The sequence below is a fragment of the Pinus tabuliformis genome, chromosome 6 (assembly GCF_031772625.1).
Source record: "Pinus tabuliformis cultivar Carrire ecotype Pingquan chromosome 6, CPIR1, whole genome shotgun sequence".
NCBI classification, from domain to species: domain Eukaryota; kingdom Viridiplantae; phylum Streptophyta; class Pinopsida; order Pinales; family Pinaceae; genus Pinus; species Pinus tabuliformis.
The window spans coordinates 1,948,976,110-1,948,994,174 of NC_142292.1; the positions used below are offsets into that span (position 1 = coordinate 1,948,976,110).

An 18,065-nucleotide genomic window follows, 5' to 3' on the forward strand; every position below is an offset into this window, starting at 1 on the left:
ATCAAAATAGTACAACACCTATTTCTTTTTTGCACTTTTAATTCTAGCCTATGGGCTAAAACGTTAAGGCTATTAAATGTTCCTTTTAGGTGGGAAGGGCAGGGGCTCTTAGATGCTTGGCAGAAGTGGTATAACGCAACTTCAAGTGACAGAGAGAGAACCATTCTGTTACTCATCACCTAGGGGACATGGCTTGCTAGGAATCAAGCCATCTTTAAGGATTCTGTCTTCCCTATCGGAAGACTTGACGCAGAAGGAGTTTCTATTTATGAAAGTATTCCTGTTCCTCAAGCTCTTTCTACTTCGAGAGTTCTTCGTCAAGAATATATCAGATATTCTATTATGTGGGTTTATTTTGACGGGGCATCAGACATCAATGGTCAATGTGAGGCTGGCTTTATTATTCAATTATCAAAGGAAAAGGTTGTTAAAGCTTCAGTTGGTCTGGGGCAGGGCTCCAATAACTTTGCAGAATTGAAAGCCTTACATCTCCTTCTCTGTTGGCTTATTCTTAGAAATGTGAGAGAAGTCCAGATTTTCAGGGATTCAATGAATATTATGAATTGGTTTAATGGGTCTCAACGCTGCAGCAATTTCATTATGATTCCCCTGCTTAAAGAAGCTTCTTGCCTCAAAAGTCAGTTCATGGAGATCTCTCTCAGCCATATCTTCCGGGAAAGGAATTTTGATGCGGACCGCCTTTCCAAAGCAGGTGTTGAACATGATATGGGGTCATGGGCTGTCACGGAGGAGGAAAATGGGGTGGTTCGATCAGTCAAACAACCCATTTTTTCTTAAGTTCTGTTTCATCAGAAATCGTTTTCTGTTCTTGTACATATTTTGTTTCGGTTCATCTTGTTTTTGCTTCCTTTCTCTTCTGTAGAACTTCTTCAGGGCTTCTGGGCTGATTGTGGAGGCCCGGGAAGCTGTGTTTTCTCATCGATTCTTTTTTGTCTTCCGAGAATCCTTCTAGTGATTACTGTGGATTCTTGAGGTCTTTGTTTGCCTCTCGTTTCTATTGCACTCTCAGTGCCATATTTCATACCTCTTCTGCGTGAATCGGATCCCGGGAGGTGCACGTGTTCTGGAGGAGCTGCTTTTCTTGTTTTGGCTTGCTAAGTCTGGTGCGTTTTTACACATCGGGCATGTTTTGTCAGCCGGCTGAGACTTCTTTTCCCCATTTATGGTGGAATTGAGTCTCTCTGTAATGCTTTGCATTTACTTTGTAACCCTCTTTTTAATAGATGGTTCGATATTTTTCCTGTGGAAAAAAAAAAAGACAAACTCTTCAACATCCTTATGATGATAGATGGTGGTGAACTGATGTCAGGCTTGGTTTTTTGTGATGGTGTCAATGCGCTCAATTATGACATCCTACTGAAAGCAAACTGTTGCCTCCATTGCATCAGGGTACACTAATTTGGCTCCTCTACCCAACTCATCTAATAACATGTGCATCATCATCTTGAGTGTAGCTGGACCAACAACATATTCTGTGTTGATCTCCAAGTGCATTCTAGTGACCATGCACATCAACTTGTCGAAATAAATGTTTAGCTCCAGTTGTACTTGCTCCTTGTCTTCGCTTCGATGAGTGTGCCAAACAAGTGGGATCACATGCGTGCGCACAATGACATCCATGCTCCTGAATACCCATGCATGCGATTGATAGCATTGGTCACCCTGTCTACTCCATGCCACCTCTTGGATGGGTCTGTAACCTGTATGGGCATAGTTTCATCAGTCTGTGCATGTTGCACCTCCTATTGTGCATGTTCCTACTCCAACTCCTTCTGTTGTGTGTGCAGCTCATGTTCTTCCTTGAGTTGCAACTTCAGCACCTGGAACTCCTCTATTTCTCTCTCTACCTTTGCGCAATCCTCTTTCCACTCCGTTGCCTCATAGCCTTAACATCCAAAGTTGCTTTCATCACTAGTTCATCTATTTGAGCTTGCAACTTTGTTTCGCCTCTGCGCTATCAACAAACTTCCTCCTGCATTTGTCACATGCAGGTGAGCTACATTCTGCTATTACTGATGGTGTTTCTCACTGTGACACCACCACCATTTCATCTTGATATCCTTATCAATGAACAACTTTATGTCTTCATAGATAGCCAAGTTCATACACACTTGATCGACTGCATCCTAATTTGTGCTCTAAATGATGTCTTCAACTCTACTCTCCTCGAATCCATTGTACCTATGCTATCAAGAGGCATATGAACACCTGTGATACCTGGAGACATAGCAACACTCATGAAAAGAAATATTTTAGTCGAAAACCAAAATAAACTAGAGGACTGACATGCAACATGCCTACGTGATTGTATGTGAAGATTGCGTAATTTCCGTCGGGAGGCTAGGCGATTGACTACCAAAACTGAACAAGGCACAATCTAGGTCATTGGGAGGTTGATTTAGTATTGTAACAATGCAATGCATAGTCTAGCGTGGCCTGCTAAGGACTGAAACTATGCAATGAACAATTTCATTCAGCAGTGATGATGAGCCCCAATTTTTGGTACAATTTGGGCTCATTTGGCCTACTTGCTTTGCTCAAACCATTCATCTTTTATTGCTCATGCATTCATTTCTTGGTTTATTCGTGTTGTTTGTAGGAAGAAGGGTAGGCATTCTATCTACGTGACTAATACATGATGATTTCAGGTTTTTGGAATTAAAAGGGAGCAAAGACCACGAGAAAGGAGACAAGGAGACAGTAAGGTGGCACTGTTGGTTTTTAGGAGAGGATGTCCACAGTCTTGGGGACCTTCCTCATGATTCCCACCATAGCTCCGAGCTCCAACCAATCTCCCCACCGAGCTTAGAGGTAGCCAACCGTTCTACAGGAACAGCAGTTACAACTGTTCTACAGGATCACCAGTTTAACCTTCAGTTGGAAAGCCGAGCTCCACAAATCAAGGAAACCTGTTGGATTATCATTTGGCATAAATACTGAGGCTGTAGCCTTTGATAGGAGATTTTTGAACTTTTGCATTACTCTTGTAATTTCGAAGTACGAGCTACAGCTCGGTGTTGGTTCTTTTTGTAAGCCAGTTTTGGCATGACATCAGATTTTTGGTTATGAATAAAGGCATGCAGATTTTGATCTCATTCTGAGCTTCTAAGGGAGCTATAGCTCTCAGGTTAGGGCCTAACCTGAGAGCAATAGACCTCCTCTGTGTTGTAATGTTATTTGCCTTTCGTTCCAGCACTTCGTTTCTTTACTTTGACATGCAATTCGAATTTACAGTTTGCTGATTTAGTTTTTATGAGATTGAATAGGATTAGTTTATGGTGAATTTGCTTCCAGTTGCTTAGGTTAGAAGAGGATAGTTATAATTCATTGGAGCTCCAGAAAAAGGTTGTTAGAGATCACTTCCATCTCTGCTTAGGGATTGGGGTGCAGTCCATATCAACCACCAAAAAGAAATGCAGTTCTTTTCACGTCCATGCAAGCTGCAACAGTTACTTTAGTCGTAGATCCATCCATGCACTTTGGTCTTGATCATTACTTCTTCATTCCACTTCCATGCACGAGTTTCTTTCAAAAATTTCACTGTTGTTCATTGGTTCAAAATAGCACAGTTAACATAGGTTAAAGAGTTCTCGTTTTTGGTGACATTCATAGACAATTTGTTTCATCTACACTGCTCCACACCATTCCATTACCTTCCTCTTCTTGTCAACCACACCTGAAGCCACTCAACTGACCTCTGTTCAGCTCATTTACCTTCCAGCTCTTCCATTCCTCACGTAGCTCCATTTACTTGACCTTTCGTTGATCCCATCCTTCCAAGCATCAACCCACCGCATGCACTCTTTCTCCATCTGACTTCCCTGCTCCTGATCCATCACCAGTTCCATCTCCATCTCACCTATCCTCCCACACCACTCCATCACTTCACCATCTCCCAAAACTCCCACGGTCGAACATCCTGTAGAATTTCACAGACTTCCTGTAGAACCCCTGAGTTTCCTGTAGGATCCCCTGCAGACTTCTTGTAGAAGCCTGCAAACTCGGTTGCTGAGCATCCGAACGTGGTAGACTTCTGTGGACTAATGCTAGAGACCCTTTGGGACCTCCCCTAGCCATCCTGACCTTGCCCATGCTTTCCTTCCATTTGAACCGCTCCTGCACAGTCAAACCCTAATCAAAAGCACCATCACAATAAATCCAACCACTTAATGACAAAATACAAAAACATGTCTTTTCAGATGCAAAGAGCTTAGATTCATGTATTTCAACTCACTGCAAGTAATGGCATCATTGGTAGAAGTTTCATTCACATTTTTGCATTGTAAGGGTCAAGCTAGTTAAATTAGGGTTTATTAGGGTTTCCATGCTTTGTTGGCTTTCAATTTCCTTTTTGCAAAGTAGGTTAGCTTCCTTCAAGATAGCTTTCATCCATCACTCATAAAGCTTCTTCTGAGAGCATATAGAATTTGGCTTGAGCCCTAGCAGACTTGTGCCAGCTGACCAAGTGACAACTGCGACAAGAGCTAGTACTTGTGCATACAGCACCGTCGCTTCCAAGTTTGTACGAACTACCGGGTTGATAAAATTAGAGATAGGAAGCTCGAGGAGTGTAGCATTATTGATACAATACTGGAGCCCACCATCTTTTTGGTGCCGTTGCCGGGAAGCGTCAGAGTATTAGTAATTGTTGCTTTTCTTCCATTTTCTTACTCTTACCTTCTGCTCAGTAGTTTACTTCATTTCTGTTCTGCAAAAGTAGCATAGACATTTCCTGCTTTCATAGATTAGCATTTCCTGCTTTCATAGATTAGCATTTCCTGCTTTCATAGATTAGCATTTCCTTTCTGCAAGTGTAGACTAGCATTTCCATTCTTGCAATTTCATTTGAGCAAAGTAGATTAGTTCTTTCCCGCTTTCAGTTTAATTCTGCATCTTTCATAATTAGTTGTAGATCAATCTGTTTCAGTTTTGCAGGTACCAAAGAGAAAAAAAGCAAAAACAATCAAAAGAAAAAGAAAGTCTTTTCCATTTCATGCCTCGTAGGAACCGAGATAGATCAGGAAAATTCCTACCAAACACCCCTACCACATCACTGAGTCACCCTTCTCTCTTCTTTGATGACAGTGACACAGAAGAACCTATAGGTGAACATCCTGAGATATACAAAGATCCTATAGTAGAAGAAGAGTTAGAGACCACTCCATCTGAAGCTATGGCTGACAATAGAAGAGAAGATGAGAGAATAGAAGGTGCCTTCCCCATCCGAGAGACCAATGGAGAGATGAAAATGAAGAACATTAGCCCCTCCGCCTTACCTCACTTCCATGGGCTGACTACTGAAGATCCGGATACCTTCCTGTTTGAGTTTGCTGTCCTTTGTAGAACCTATGACTATACTGAAGATGAGCAAAAGCTGAAACTTTTCCCTTCCACTCTTAAGGATGCAGCATTACGCTGGTTCATGGGCTTACCTGGGAATAGTATCACCACTTGGGCTCAGATGCAGCAAGCTTTCAATACCAAGTACCGGGATTACTGTAGGTCCAAGGAAACAAAGGGGGAAATCTTTTGGATGACCATGGGAAATGATGAGTCCTTAGAGGATTATGAGGAGAGGTTCCAACTAAGCTATAAGCGGGCCAGGTGCACACTTGACCCTGAATCCCTCAAGTTGGTCCTGCTCCGAGGAGTCCCTGAAGACCTCTTAGATACCCTTCACATGTTAGCTGGGGGGGACATTTACCAACTGCCTTATGAGGACATCAAGACTCTGTTTAGAAACCACTCCAGGGCAGCTCGGAAACGAGGTAGAGGAAACCTCCTCTCAACTAGTGTCCCTTTCTCCAAACATGAGCTTGCAAATCAATTAGAGGATCTTAAGAGTGAGGTGAGACAGACCATTGCCATGCAGCTTGACACATTCAGGATTCAGCAAAAGAAAGAAGAAGCTGAGAGAGCCTTGGCTGTCTTCTGCCCTAGGTGCACAAGGAGACACCCTAAGAACGAATGTCCGTTGCATTCGGTTGAAGTGTGTTTCATTTGTGAGGAGGACCATCCCACAAATCAGTGTCCCACCTTACCTGGGTTTAAAGCCATGTACCAAGGGACAGAAGCTCCCACTGAACCTCTCTATTACCTTAACCAAAGGAGGCCACAAGGATCTAGACCTTATCAGCAGGGGATGCAAGGGGCATCTCAAGCTTATTACAGCCCCAACCAATCGACTCCTATGCCTTCCTGGGGTCCCCCTGCTCATCCTTCATGGTCCATGCCTCCTACATGGTCTTATCCACCTAAGTACCCCACTCAACCTACTTCTCATTCATATCACTCACATGCCCAGCCACAGCTTCAATGGAATGCACCTCAGTCAGGGTGGAGGCCCCAATACAACACTCCTCCTGCCATCTTGCCTCCACCACCAGTTCAACCTCAGCCATTACCTCCTGCTCCTCCAAGGCAACCTCAAATGCCTACTCAACCGAACCTGAACCCCAACAATAGACAGGCCCAGCAGGTATACACTGGGGAAACCTCATGCCCTACCTATGCTGTGGAGATCCAGGAGATCATTCTTCGATCTGGAAAGACTCTACCAGATCGCCAACCTCCTCCCCCAGAGGATGAGGAAGATAAACAGGAAAGTGAACCAAAGGCTATTCCACCCTTTCCTGAGAGACTAATAGCCACCACACAACCCAACCCAGAGGAGGATGAGCTTCTGGGTGAGCTCAAGCAGTTGTGTGTAAAAATACCACTTCTCCAAGCCATCAAGGATGTGCCAATATACAACAAACTGGTTAAGGAGAAGTGTTTCAAACACCCAGGCAGACGGAAGAAAGATGCTTCAACTATCAATGTCATAGGACAACTGTCTGACCTTATGTTAGGACAAGTCATCTGCCCAAAGTACCTAGATCCTGGAAGTCCTGTAGTAGATGTCCACATCAATGGCACCATTATACCTCACACCTTGATTGCTCTGGGGGCTGCCATTAATGTGATGACCAGGGATACCATGCTTAAACTCAATCTTCAGGGTTCCTTGAGGAAGACCTCGACAGTACTGCAATTAGCAGATCGCTCCACCGTGACTCCTGAAGGGATTGTGGAGGATGTCTTGGTCTCTATTGACTCTTGGGAATACCCTGCAGACTTCCTGGTTCTACAACCAAAGGCAAAGCTTACTGGATATCCTCTCATTTTGGGAAGGCCTTGGTTAGCTACTGCAGATGCTTACATAAGTTGTCGTGCAGGAAACATGACCATCAAAAATGGTCCCATGTCCAAGCAACTAGTCCTATACCCTCCTGCCCAACCCTCCTTAGAGCATGACTTACCACTCTGGTTGGAAGAAGGAGAGGAAGACGAGGTGTACTCAGCACCTCTGTGCACCTTAGATACCACTAGAAGAGACCCCCCAACCGAGGATGACTTGATCGAGACCTTGATCCAGAATCCACCTTCCAGTGCACTACCCTTAGAGAAATTGGTGGAGGAGGCCCAAGCTAGCACCTTAGTGGATCTTTGTACAACCAACCCTGTTACTCCAAGAATCAAGAATGTGGAGTTCGGCCCTGAGAAAGCATTGAAGATCAGCTCCTCCCTATCTCCTTCCCAGGAAAAGGAGCTGTGTAGTCTGTTGGCCAACCACCTAGATGCTTTTGGTTGGAGCTATAAGGAAATGAAAGGAGTCCATCCTTCGGTCTGTACCCATCATATATACATCAAAGAGGATTGTAAACCAGTAAGGCAACCTCAGAGGAGAATGAATCCAACCCTTAAGGACATTGTCAAGGAAGAATTGCAAAAACTGTTGGATGTCGGGTTCATCTACCCCATCTCAGATAGTGAATGGGTGTCCCCTCTAGTGTTGGTTCCCAAGAAAAATGGGACATGGAGAATCTGTGTGGACTACCAAGAACTGAACAAAGCTACCAAGAAAGACCATTTCCCTCTACCTTTCATAGATCAAGTGTTGGATGGACTGGCAGGAAAGAAGTTCTTCTCTTTCCTGGATGGGTTTAGCGGGTACAACCAAATCCAAATCAGCCCGGAAGACCAAGATAAGACCACCTTCACTTGTCCTTGGGGTACCTTTGCCTACCGAGTCCTCCCTTTGGGCTATGCAATGCTCCTGCTACCTTCCAGAGAGCTGTCTTGAGCATCTTCTCAGAGCTGGTCCATGATGCAGTACAAATCTATATGGATGACTTTACTCCTTATGGGGCCAACTTCCAGGAAGCATTGTCCAACCTGCGAAAAGTCCTAACCAAATGCACTGACATGAACTTGTCCCTTAGTCCTGAAAAATGTGAATTCCTAATGACTGAAGGGACCGTGCTAGGCCATACCATTTCTTGCCAAGGGTTGCAGGTGGATCCTAACAAAATTGCTCTCATCAAGAGGGTTCCACCTCCTCAAAAGGTAAGGGATGTCCGGAGTTTCTTGGGATTAGAAGGATACTACTGGAGATTCATTAAAGATTTCAGCAAGCTAGCCTCGCCATTGTTCGGTCTGTTGGCAAAAGATGTGGAGTTTAAATGGACTGACGATTGTCAGAGGGCTTTAAATGAATTGAAGGACAAGTTGGTGTCAGCCCCAATCCTGAGAGGTCCAAACTGGGCCCTACCTTTCCACATCCACACTGATGCCTCGAACAAAGCCATAGGTGCAGCTTTAGGACAAGTTGAGCAAAAACTTCCATATGCCATTTACTTTGTTAGAAAAAACTTGTCCAAAGCTGAGCTGAATTACACTGTAACCGAGAAAGAATTCTTGGTTGTGGTCCATGCACTGAACAAGTTCCGACATTATATTACTGCTTACCAGACCTTTGTACATACGGACCATGCTGCAATTAGATATTTAATGAATAAACCAGATGTGAATGCTCGTATTATTAGATGGTTACTTTTATTGCAGCAGTTTGATTTGACCATTGTTGACAAACCAGGTAGAGAAAATGTTGTTGCTGACATTTTATCGAGATTGGATTTGTCTGCAGATGGGGATGGAACGGTGGATGACCAGATGCCCGATGAACATCTGTTTTCTATTTCAGTACTCTCTCCATGGTTTGCTGATATAGCAAACTATCTTGTTTCAGCACAGTTCCCTCCGCACCTATCTTCCAGAGAGAAGAGCAGAATCATCAGAAAAAGCGCCTCATTTACTTGGATCGGGGGCAATCTGTTCAAGCTTGGCCCTGATCAGATCTTAAGGCGTTGTGTAAGGGAGGAGGAAGTCTTTGATATCCTCCTCACTTGTCATGATGGGCCTTGTGGAGGACATTTTGCAGCAAAGAGAACTGCCTTCAAAATCCTGCAGGCAGGCTACTATTGGCCCACACTTCATCAAGATGTCAGAAGATATATTAGTCAGTGTGACCAATGCCAAAGAATGGGGAAACCGACCCAAAGGGATGAGATGCTTCTCCAACCTCAAGTGACTCTTGAGCCATTTGAGAAGTGGGGCATGGACTTTGTGGGCCCAATCAACCCCTCTTCGAGGCAAAGGTCTTACATCATTGTGTGTACTGACTATTTGACAAAGTGGGCAGAGACCAAAGCAATCAAAGCAACAACAGAAGAAAAGGTGGCCGAGTTCCTAAGAGAAAACATCCTCTATAAGTTTGGCTATCCAAGAGAGCTGGTCACCGATCAAGGGAGCCAGTTCACCTCCAACCTGGTTGAAGATCTACTAGCTCATCACAAGATCAAGCATAGGACTTCCACCCCTTATCACCCTCAAGCAAATGGGCAAGTGGAAGTCACCAATAGAGCATTAGAAGGGATCTTGACTAAGGTGGTGAGCAGCAGCAGAAAGGACTGGGCAGATCGCCTGGTTGAAGCCACATGGGCTTACAACACCACTTGGAAGACCACCACCGGCTTCACACCATATGAGCTGGTCTATGGGAAGAAAGCTTTGCTGTCCATTGAGTTTGAATACAACACTTTGAGGATGGCAGCTCAGCTGGACCTAGATCTCAGCCATGCATAACAAGAAAGGCTATTGCAGCTGAATGGTCTGGATGAGCACCGAATGCAGGCCCTCCTTCACTCAGAAGTGGTTCAACTTCAGAGAAAGGTGTGGCATGACCAACATCTCCATGAGAAGCAATTTCAGCCGGGAAATTGGGCTTTGTTGTATGACTCCAGATACCAAGATTTCAAGGGGAAGCTGAGAACCAGATGGCTAGGACCATATGCAGTGGAAAAATGCCATGACAATGGATCTGTCCTTATTCGAACCATTGATGAGGAAGCCATTCCCATGCTTGTCAATGGGCATCGATTGAAGATCTATAGGAGACCTCTCTCAAGACAAGAGTTCATCAAAACTATGGAGAAATCTGTATTGGTCATAGAGAAGGGTTCTGCCTCTGCTTTTGGCATACCCTGAAGGATATATAAAAAAAAAAAAAAATTAATAATAAAGATCTTTGGGTGAAAACCTCTCTGAGGCGCCCAAGGCAGGTAGTAGGGGTGAAAACCTCATTGAGGCGCCCCTATTGTCTTTCAAAAAAAAACACAAAAAAAAAAAAAAGGTAAAGGTTTGAAAAAGATCCTTGAGTGAAAACCTCTCTGAGGCGCTCAGGGCAGATGGCACGGGTGAAAACCTCTTTGAGGTGCCCCTGTTATCTTTCAAAAAAGAGAAAAGAGAGAAAAAAAAAAAAAAAAAACAATAAGCAAAATATGGTAAAATTGCATGCAGGTTGCAGATGTTCTATGGAGGAGAGGAAGCCCTTCAACTCAAAGCCAAGGGTCCGTATCATGCTATCAAGGGACCTCACCAGCACCTCCTCCAAGGATACCGATGTTTTTTCAAGGTATGTGCAATTTTATCATGGTTTGAATCTTCTACAGGAAGATGCAGTCTTTCTACAGGAAGACGCGGATTTTCTACAGGAAAGTGCAGACTTTCTACAGGAAGCTCTGCGTTCTACAGGAAACTTCCTGTAGAAGTTTGGGACGGCCCAGAATTCATTTTAAAAGGAGATCTAGCGATTACGGATCGGTTTGGATGCATGCAAGCCTCTGTTGGCACCTGTGCACATCGCTGTTACCTTGCTCCACCATCCTTGTCGACATGCAACCAAGTCCCCTGCACCACCAAAGCAGATCGATGAGTTCTCGCGGGAAAAGCCATTTTCAAAGATAAACAAGTGCTGAGATCTCATATCACAGGCATCAGAAGCTCCGGGAGCGTGATCAAAAGGCTGGATCCTCCGTCGTGCAGCATGCACCCAAGGAGGAAGAACTGTTACGAGACACCCCGCGGGAATCCTGTAACAGTTAAACCTGCTAGAGTGGATACCATTCACAGCACCGCCATCTATAATGAAACGCAGGCGTAGGCAACCAAAGCATCCACTCCATCGTCGGCAGCCTGTAACCTTGAGCCTCCGGGTCTGTGTAAGTTCGCATGCAGCAGGTAGATCCATGCAGGTAAGTGTCTCGACCCTTCCTTCCATCAAATCGCATGAATTTTACTTTGAATTGTTTGCACAGCGTAAAAGTGAATGGTTGAGCGGCCGTATGGCCAGTCGACTGGCCACGTCGGCTAGTTATGGTATAGTTGGATGTTTGGGTGGCGGCCACGACAAAGAGAATGAGCAGCACGCACGTGAGAACACTCCCGTCGGAAGCAATGAGTTTAACAGAAAGAGGCGGCGGCAGATCTGTGGGAATGGATGCGGCAGCAAGTGAATACGCAGGCGAATGATGGATGATGTCGCCCAACGGTCCAGCGGGGATAGCTCACCCTCCGCGCCATGGATTGCGCCGATTCGAAATCTAATCGGCTAGATTGTGCGCATGCATTTATCAACCACCACTTCAAACTCGAGTGGCTATTCTGATCTCCTCTGCACTTTGATACGCCGAGCTTTTGGCTACCAGAACATCGGTGAAGCACACCTCGAGTGCAGGCCAACTACAGTCTTCCCCTAAATTTGCGCACTGTTCCTACAGGAACACAGTTTCTACAGGAACGCAGTCTCTACAGGAACGCAGTCTTCTACAGGGAAGCGGGTGCCTCACGAAAAAGGTGGCCAATTAAAGAGGTAACCCTGAACTCTTCATGCAACTGGTTAGTAAGAGTGGCAAGATCATCGTCCACAGTCTAGTCATAAAGATATCGGTGAAATTATTGTTTGCTGTGCCTATATTGTCGTTCTACAGGATGTCAGTATAATTAGACTGTGTTGAATTTTCTGGATTATGTGCATGCTCTGTCTCAATAGACCAAATCTCTTTCGCATTTGCCACCTTTAGTTAAAAAGACCATGTTCATCATGTCGGGTGGGTTTATAAGACGGGAACCCACTGATTCAATCAAATTAAGGGAAAACCAGGAAGTGGTAGAGCTCTTCACACGAGCACAGTGGATATCTTTTTGTGATAAGCTGCAGGGTTACGATGATGAAGTGGCCGAAGAATTCTTGCAGGCTCTGCGGCCGAAATCCCAGACACTGGCCACAGTGAATTTCAGAGGTCTAAGCCTCAAGCTCACCCCGCAACATCTCAGTCGGATCACAGAACTTCCTATGGGTTTGCCATGGGATAAGGACGAAAGAAAGCTGAGCCAGCAGGCAAAGAAAGAATTCTTTCCACCTGAGGAGGAATTCTCGGAGGACAAAAATGGGGTGCGAAGAACGAGTCTGTTGCAAATCATGAAATATATCACTTGTGAAGGCCGTTTTAGCATCGTGTATGCATACAACTTTCGGTTGCTCACTGAATTGAGGCACCGGATTGATCTTCCTGTAGAACAAAAACTGAGCATCCCCTATTTCCTATTGCAGTCTCTAATGGAGTGTACCACGAAGCTAAGAGAGGGCATACTAGATCAGATAGCCCACCATGGGTTGAGCAAGCTTCTTGTGGAGGATGCACTGCATTCATATAAGGTTCCCCTCTCATGGGAATCCTTCCGGGATTTGAAGAAAGATGGAGACATTAAGATGTTGATCGAAGAAACGGGTTCCTCCAGTAGTGAGGAACAAGAAGCAGTGGCTGAGGGACAGAGAGAAAAAGGCCAGAAGACCCCGACCACAGTGCAGAAGAAAGAACAAAAGAAGAAGCATGAGGAAAAGGAGGACAAAGAAAAAGGTGGCACACCTATCTTGTCAGCAAGAGAAAAGAGGCTGAAGAGCAGAATGGACAAAGCTGAGGTGGTCCACGTCAGCCCAAGTACCTCAACAGTACCTGCAACCAAAGCAAAAAGCAAAACTCAGGCAAGTAAGCAAGCAAAGGTGGAGACACCCGTGTCTACAGGAAAGCAGAAACAGGCTTCTACAGGAAGCCCGAAAACAGAGACAAAGGCTTCTACAGGAAGCCCGAAATTGCAGAAACAGGCTTCTACAGGAAGCCTCGAAAAGGTGAAACCCAAAGAGAAGAAGGTGGATATCATGGCACGGGAGGCAGCAGCTGTATTAGCTGGCCTCAGCATGCCACCTAAGCCAAAAGAAAAGAGGAAGAGGGAGACCCCTCTATACTTTAAAGCTCGAAGAAGCGTTAGGATAAAGACGGGCAAGCCACAGCCTCAATCCAGCAGCCCGATTGTCATCGAAGATACACCTGCTTCTCCCAAGGAAAAGTCACCCTCCAGGATCACAGTCACCTACGAGAAGGGGAGTCCAAAGAAAAATACGTGGCAAGAAAGGTTAGACCTGTTGACTGAAAAAACTCGGCTACAGGAAGCTGAAAATGTTCTACAGGATACTCTGGCCCGGCTACAGGAAACGGAAAAGAGGGAAGGAGAAGGACCCTCATCACCACCAAGGGAGGGTGAGGTAGAACCGCCTGAAGAGATAGCAAGAGAACATATACCAGAACCTAGCCCTTCGCCTAATCTGAGTTCATACTACACCTTTTTAGAGGCGGGCAAAATCATACCGCAGAAATTTACTGTGCCTCTATTTTTTGCACTAGAGGAAGAAAGAGTCTGTTCCCACACATGGATGCAGATCGCCAAATCAAAGGGTGTGGCGGACATAGGCCCTTTACAAGAGAAACTCAAGGAGGTCAGGAGTGAATTCACCATGGCTAAAGATGTGGCTAATTGCCAACGTGTGCTTCTACAGGAAGAAAATCAGAAGCTAAGGTTGCAGCTACAAGAACTAAGGGCAGGAGCAGGAACATCCTCCAAGGACATCACAAAAGAACAACCAAGCAAAAAGGAGCTGACCACCAGTCTTGAAGAGCCAATGACACTTCTACAGGACGCAGAACAACAAACAAAAATTGAAGTGCAAGCCCTAAAAGAACAGCTGCAACAAAAGGAAGCACAATTGGCCTGCATGGCCAGTTGGGCCATGGAGGCAATTCAGTGCAGACCGCCTGCAAAATCCTATGGATTGTTCTTAAAAGATCAATGGCTGCAGTTCCAAATAAACACCTTGGCACAAAGAGGTAATTCACATATCCAAAACCCACAACAATTTTCTGAATTGTGCAGTACTAGTTCGTCAAAAGACAAAGCCAAATTAGCAGAGTTTTACCTCCACAATTTGGCTTTGCCTAATGAAGTCTCATGGGATCCCAATATTGCCTTGGGTGATATGAAATTGATGGCGTTCGCCTCATGGTTAAACCATGAGGATCAAAGAGCAGCTCAAGCAAAATCGGTCATGAACCGAGAAGTGAGCGAGCCACTGTTCATTCGACCAGAACTAGAGGATCCGGTGGCACTCATCTCGGCCCACCAACAGTTGGCTATGGATCCCACAGCTTCCTTGAAATTTATGGACCAACAGGCCCAAGCCATAGCTCACTTTGAAGACATGGAAAGGTTGTTGGGAGAAAGTGCTGCCCAAGCATGTGCACGCAGATGGAATACCCTGGCACACAGCTTGAAAACCCGAGAGTACCATACCCCCATTCGGATGAGGGAAGCTTTGGCAAGGGTTGACGTTTACAAGAAATCCATGCAAAGCCTCCGGGCCAGCTGGATTGGCCTTAAACTCAGCCCACCACTACTGCTAGGATTGACTGAAGGCAATACAGAGGAGGGTGATAGTGAACAATGGGAAGAAGTGAATAGGAAAGCAGGGTTTCATATCCACAGAGAGGACACTACCACAGAGCCTTGGGATGCAAGGGAAGCATTGAAAGCAATGAAGGATGAAGATTTGGACTAAGTTGCTCAAGGATGAGCAAATAGTTTAGCTGGGGGGTGATGATGAGCCCCAATTTTTGGTACAATTTGGGCTCATTTGGCCTACTTGCTTTGCTCAAACCATTCATCTTTTATTGCTCATGCATTCATTTCTTGGTTTATTCGTGTTGTTTGTAGGAAGAAGGGTAGGCATTCTATCTACGTGACTAATACATGATGATTTCAAGTTTTTGGCACTAAAAGGGAGCAAAGACCACGAGAAAGGAGACAAGGAGACAGTAAGGTGGCACTGCTGGTTTTTAGGAGAGGATGTCCACAGTCTTGGGGACCTTCCTCGAGATTCCCACCATAGCTCCGAGCTCCAACCAATCTCTCCACCGAGCTTAGAGGCAGCCAACCGTTCTACAGGAACAGCAGTTACAACTGTTCTACAAGATCAGCAGTTTAACCTTCAGTTGGACAGCCGAGCTCCACAAATCAAGGAAACCTGTTGGATTATCATTTGGCATAAATACTGAGGCCGTAGCCTTTGATAGGAGCTTTTTGAACTTTTTCATTACTCTTGTAATTTCGAAGTACGAGCTACAGCTCGATGTTGGTTCTTTTTGTAAGCCAGTTTTGGCATGACATCAGATTTTTGGTTATGAATAAAGGCAGGCAGATTTTGATCTCATTCTGAGCTTCTAAGGGAGCTATAGCTCTCAGGTTCGGGCCCAACCTGAGAGCAATAGACCTCCTCTGTGTTGTAATGTTATTTGCCTTTCGTTCCAGCACTTCGTTTCTTTACTTTGACATGCAATTCGAATTTACAGTTCGCTGATTTAGTTTTTATGAGATTGAATAGAATTAGTTTATGGTGAATTTGCTTCCAGTTGCTTAGGTTAGAAGAGGATAGTTATAATTCATTGGAGCTCCAGAAAAAGGTTGTTAGAGATCACTGCCATCTCTGCTTAGGGATTGGGGTGCAGTCCATATCAACCACCAAAAAGAAACGCAGTTCTTTTCACGTCCATGCAAGCTGCAACAGTTACTTTAGTCGTAGATCCATCCATGCACTTTGGTCTTGATCATTACTTCTTCATTCCACTTCCATGCACGAGTTTCTTTCACAAATTTCACTGCTGTTCATTGGTTCAAAATAGCACAGTTAACATAGGTTAAAGAGTTCTCGTTTTTGGTGACATTCATAGACAATTTGTTTCATCTACACTGCTCCACACCATTCCATTACCTTCCTCTTCTTGTCAACCACACCTGAAGCCACTCAACCGACCTCTGTTAAGCTCATTTACCTTCCAGCTCTTCCATTCCTCACGTAGCTCCATTTACTTGACCTTTCGTTGATCCCATCCTTCCAGCCATCAACCCACCGCATGCACTCTTTCTCCATCTGACTTCTTTGCTCCTGATCCATCACCAGTTCCATCTCCATCTCACCTATCCTCCCACACCACTCCATCACTTCACCATCTCGCAAAACTCCCACGGTCGAACATCCTGTAGAATTTCACAGACTTCCTGTAGAACCCCTAAGTTTCCTGTAGGATCCCCTGCAGACTTCCTGTAGAAGCCTGCAAACTCGGTTGCTGAGCATCCGAACGTGGTAGACTTCTGTGGACTAATGCTAGAGACCCTCTGGGACCTTCCCTAGCCATCCTGACCTTGCCCATGCTTTCCTTCCATTTGAACCGCTCCTGCACAGTCAAACCCTAATCAAAAGCACCATCACAATAAATCCAACAACTTAATGACAAAATACAAAAACGTGTCTTTTCAGATGCAAAGAGCTTAGATTCATGTATTTCAACTCACTGCAAGTAATGGCATCATTGGTAGAAGTTTCATTCACATTTTTGCATTGTAAGTGTCAAGCTAGTTAAATTAGGGTTTATTACGGTTTCCATGCTTTGTTGGCTTTCAATTTCCTTTTTGCAAAGTAGGTTAGCTTCCTTCAAGATAGCTTTCGTCCATCACTCATAAATCTTCTTCTGAGAGCATATAGAAGTTGGCTTGAGCCCTAGCGGACTTGTGCCAGCTGACCAAGTGACAGCTGCGACAAGAGCTAGTACTTGTGCATACAGCACCGTCGCTTCCAAGTCTGTACGAACTACCAGGTTGATAAAATTAGAGATAGGAAGCTCCAGGAGTGTAGCAGTATTGCTACAATACTGGAGCCCACCATCTTTTTGGTGCCGTTGCCGGGGAAGCGTCAGAGTATTAGTAATTGTTGCTTTTCTTCCATTTTCTTACTCTTACCTTCTGCTCAGTAGTTTACTTCATTTCCATTCTGCAAAAGTAGCATAGACATTTCCTGCTTTCATAGATTAGCATTTCCTTTCTACAAGCGTAGACTAGCATTTCCATTCTTGCAATTTCATTTGAGCAAAGTAGATTAGTTCTTTCCCGCTTTCAGTTTAATTCTGCATCTTTCATAATTAGTTGTAGATCAATCTGTTTCAGTTTTGCAGGTACCAAAGAGAAAAAAAGCAAAAAAAATCAAAAGAAAAAGAAAGTCTTTTCCATTTCATGCCTCGTAGGAACCGAGATAGATCAGGCAAATTCCTACCAAACACCCCTACCACATCACTGAGTCACCCTTCTCTCTTCTTTGGTGACAGTGACCCAGAAGAACCTATAGGTGAACATCCTGAGATATACAAAGATCCTATAGTAGAAGAAGAGTTAGAGACCACTCCATCTGAAGCTATGGCTGACAATAGAAGAGAAGATGAGAGAATAGAAGGTGCCTTCCCCATCCGAGAGACCAATGGAGAGATGAAAATGAAGAACATTAGCCCCTCCGCCTTACCTCACTTCCATGGGCTGACTACTGAAGATCCGGATACCTTCCTGTTTGAGTTTGCTGTCCTTTGTAGAACCTATGACTATACTGAAGATGAGCAAAAGCTGAAACTTTTCCCTTCCACTCTTAAGGATGCAACATTACGCTGGTTCAT

General features: G+C 44.7%; 1 protein-coding gene across 1 annotated transcript; it reads left to right on the forward strand.

Annotated features, from left to right (window-relative positions):
* Nucleotides 1–342: 342 nt before the first annotated feature.
* On the forward strand, nt 343–798 carry LOC149266970 (uncharacterized). Its single transcript, XM_089409809.1, has one exon. The coding sequence runs from the start codon at nt 343–345 to the stop codon at nt 796–798; it is 456 nt and encodes a 151-aa protein (XP_089265935.1).
* The last annotated feature ends 17,267 nt before the right edge of the window (nt 799–18,065 follow it).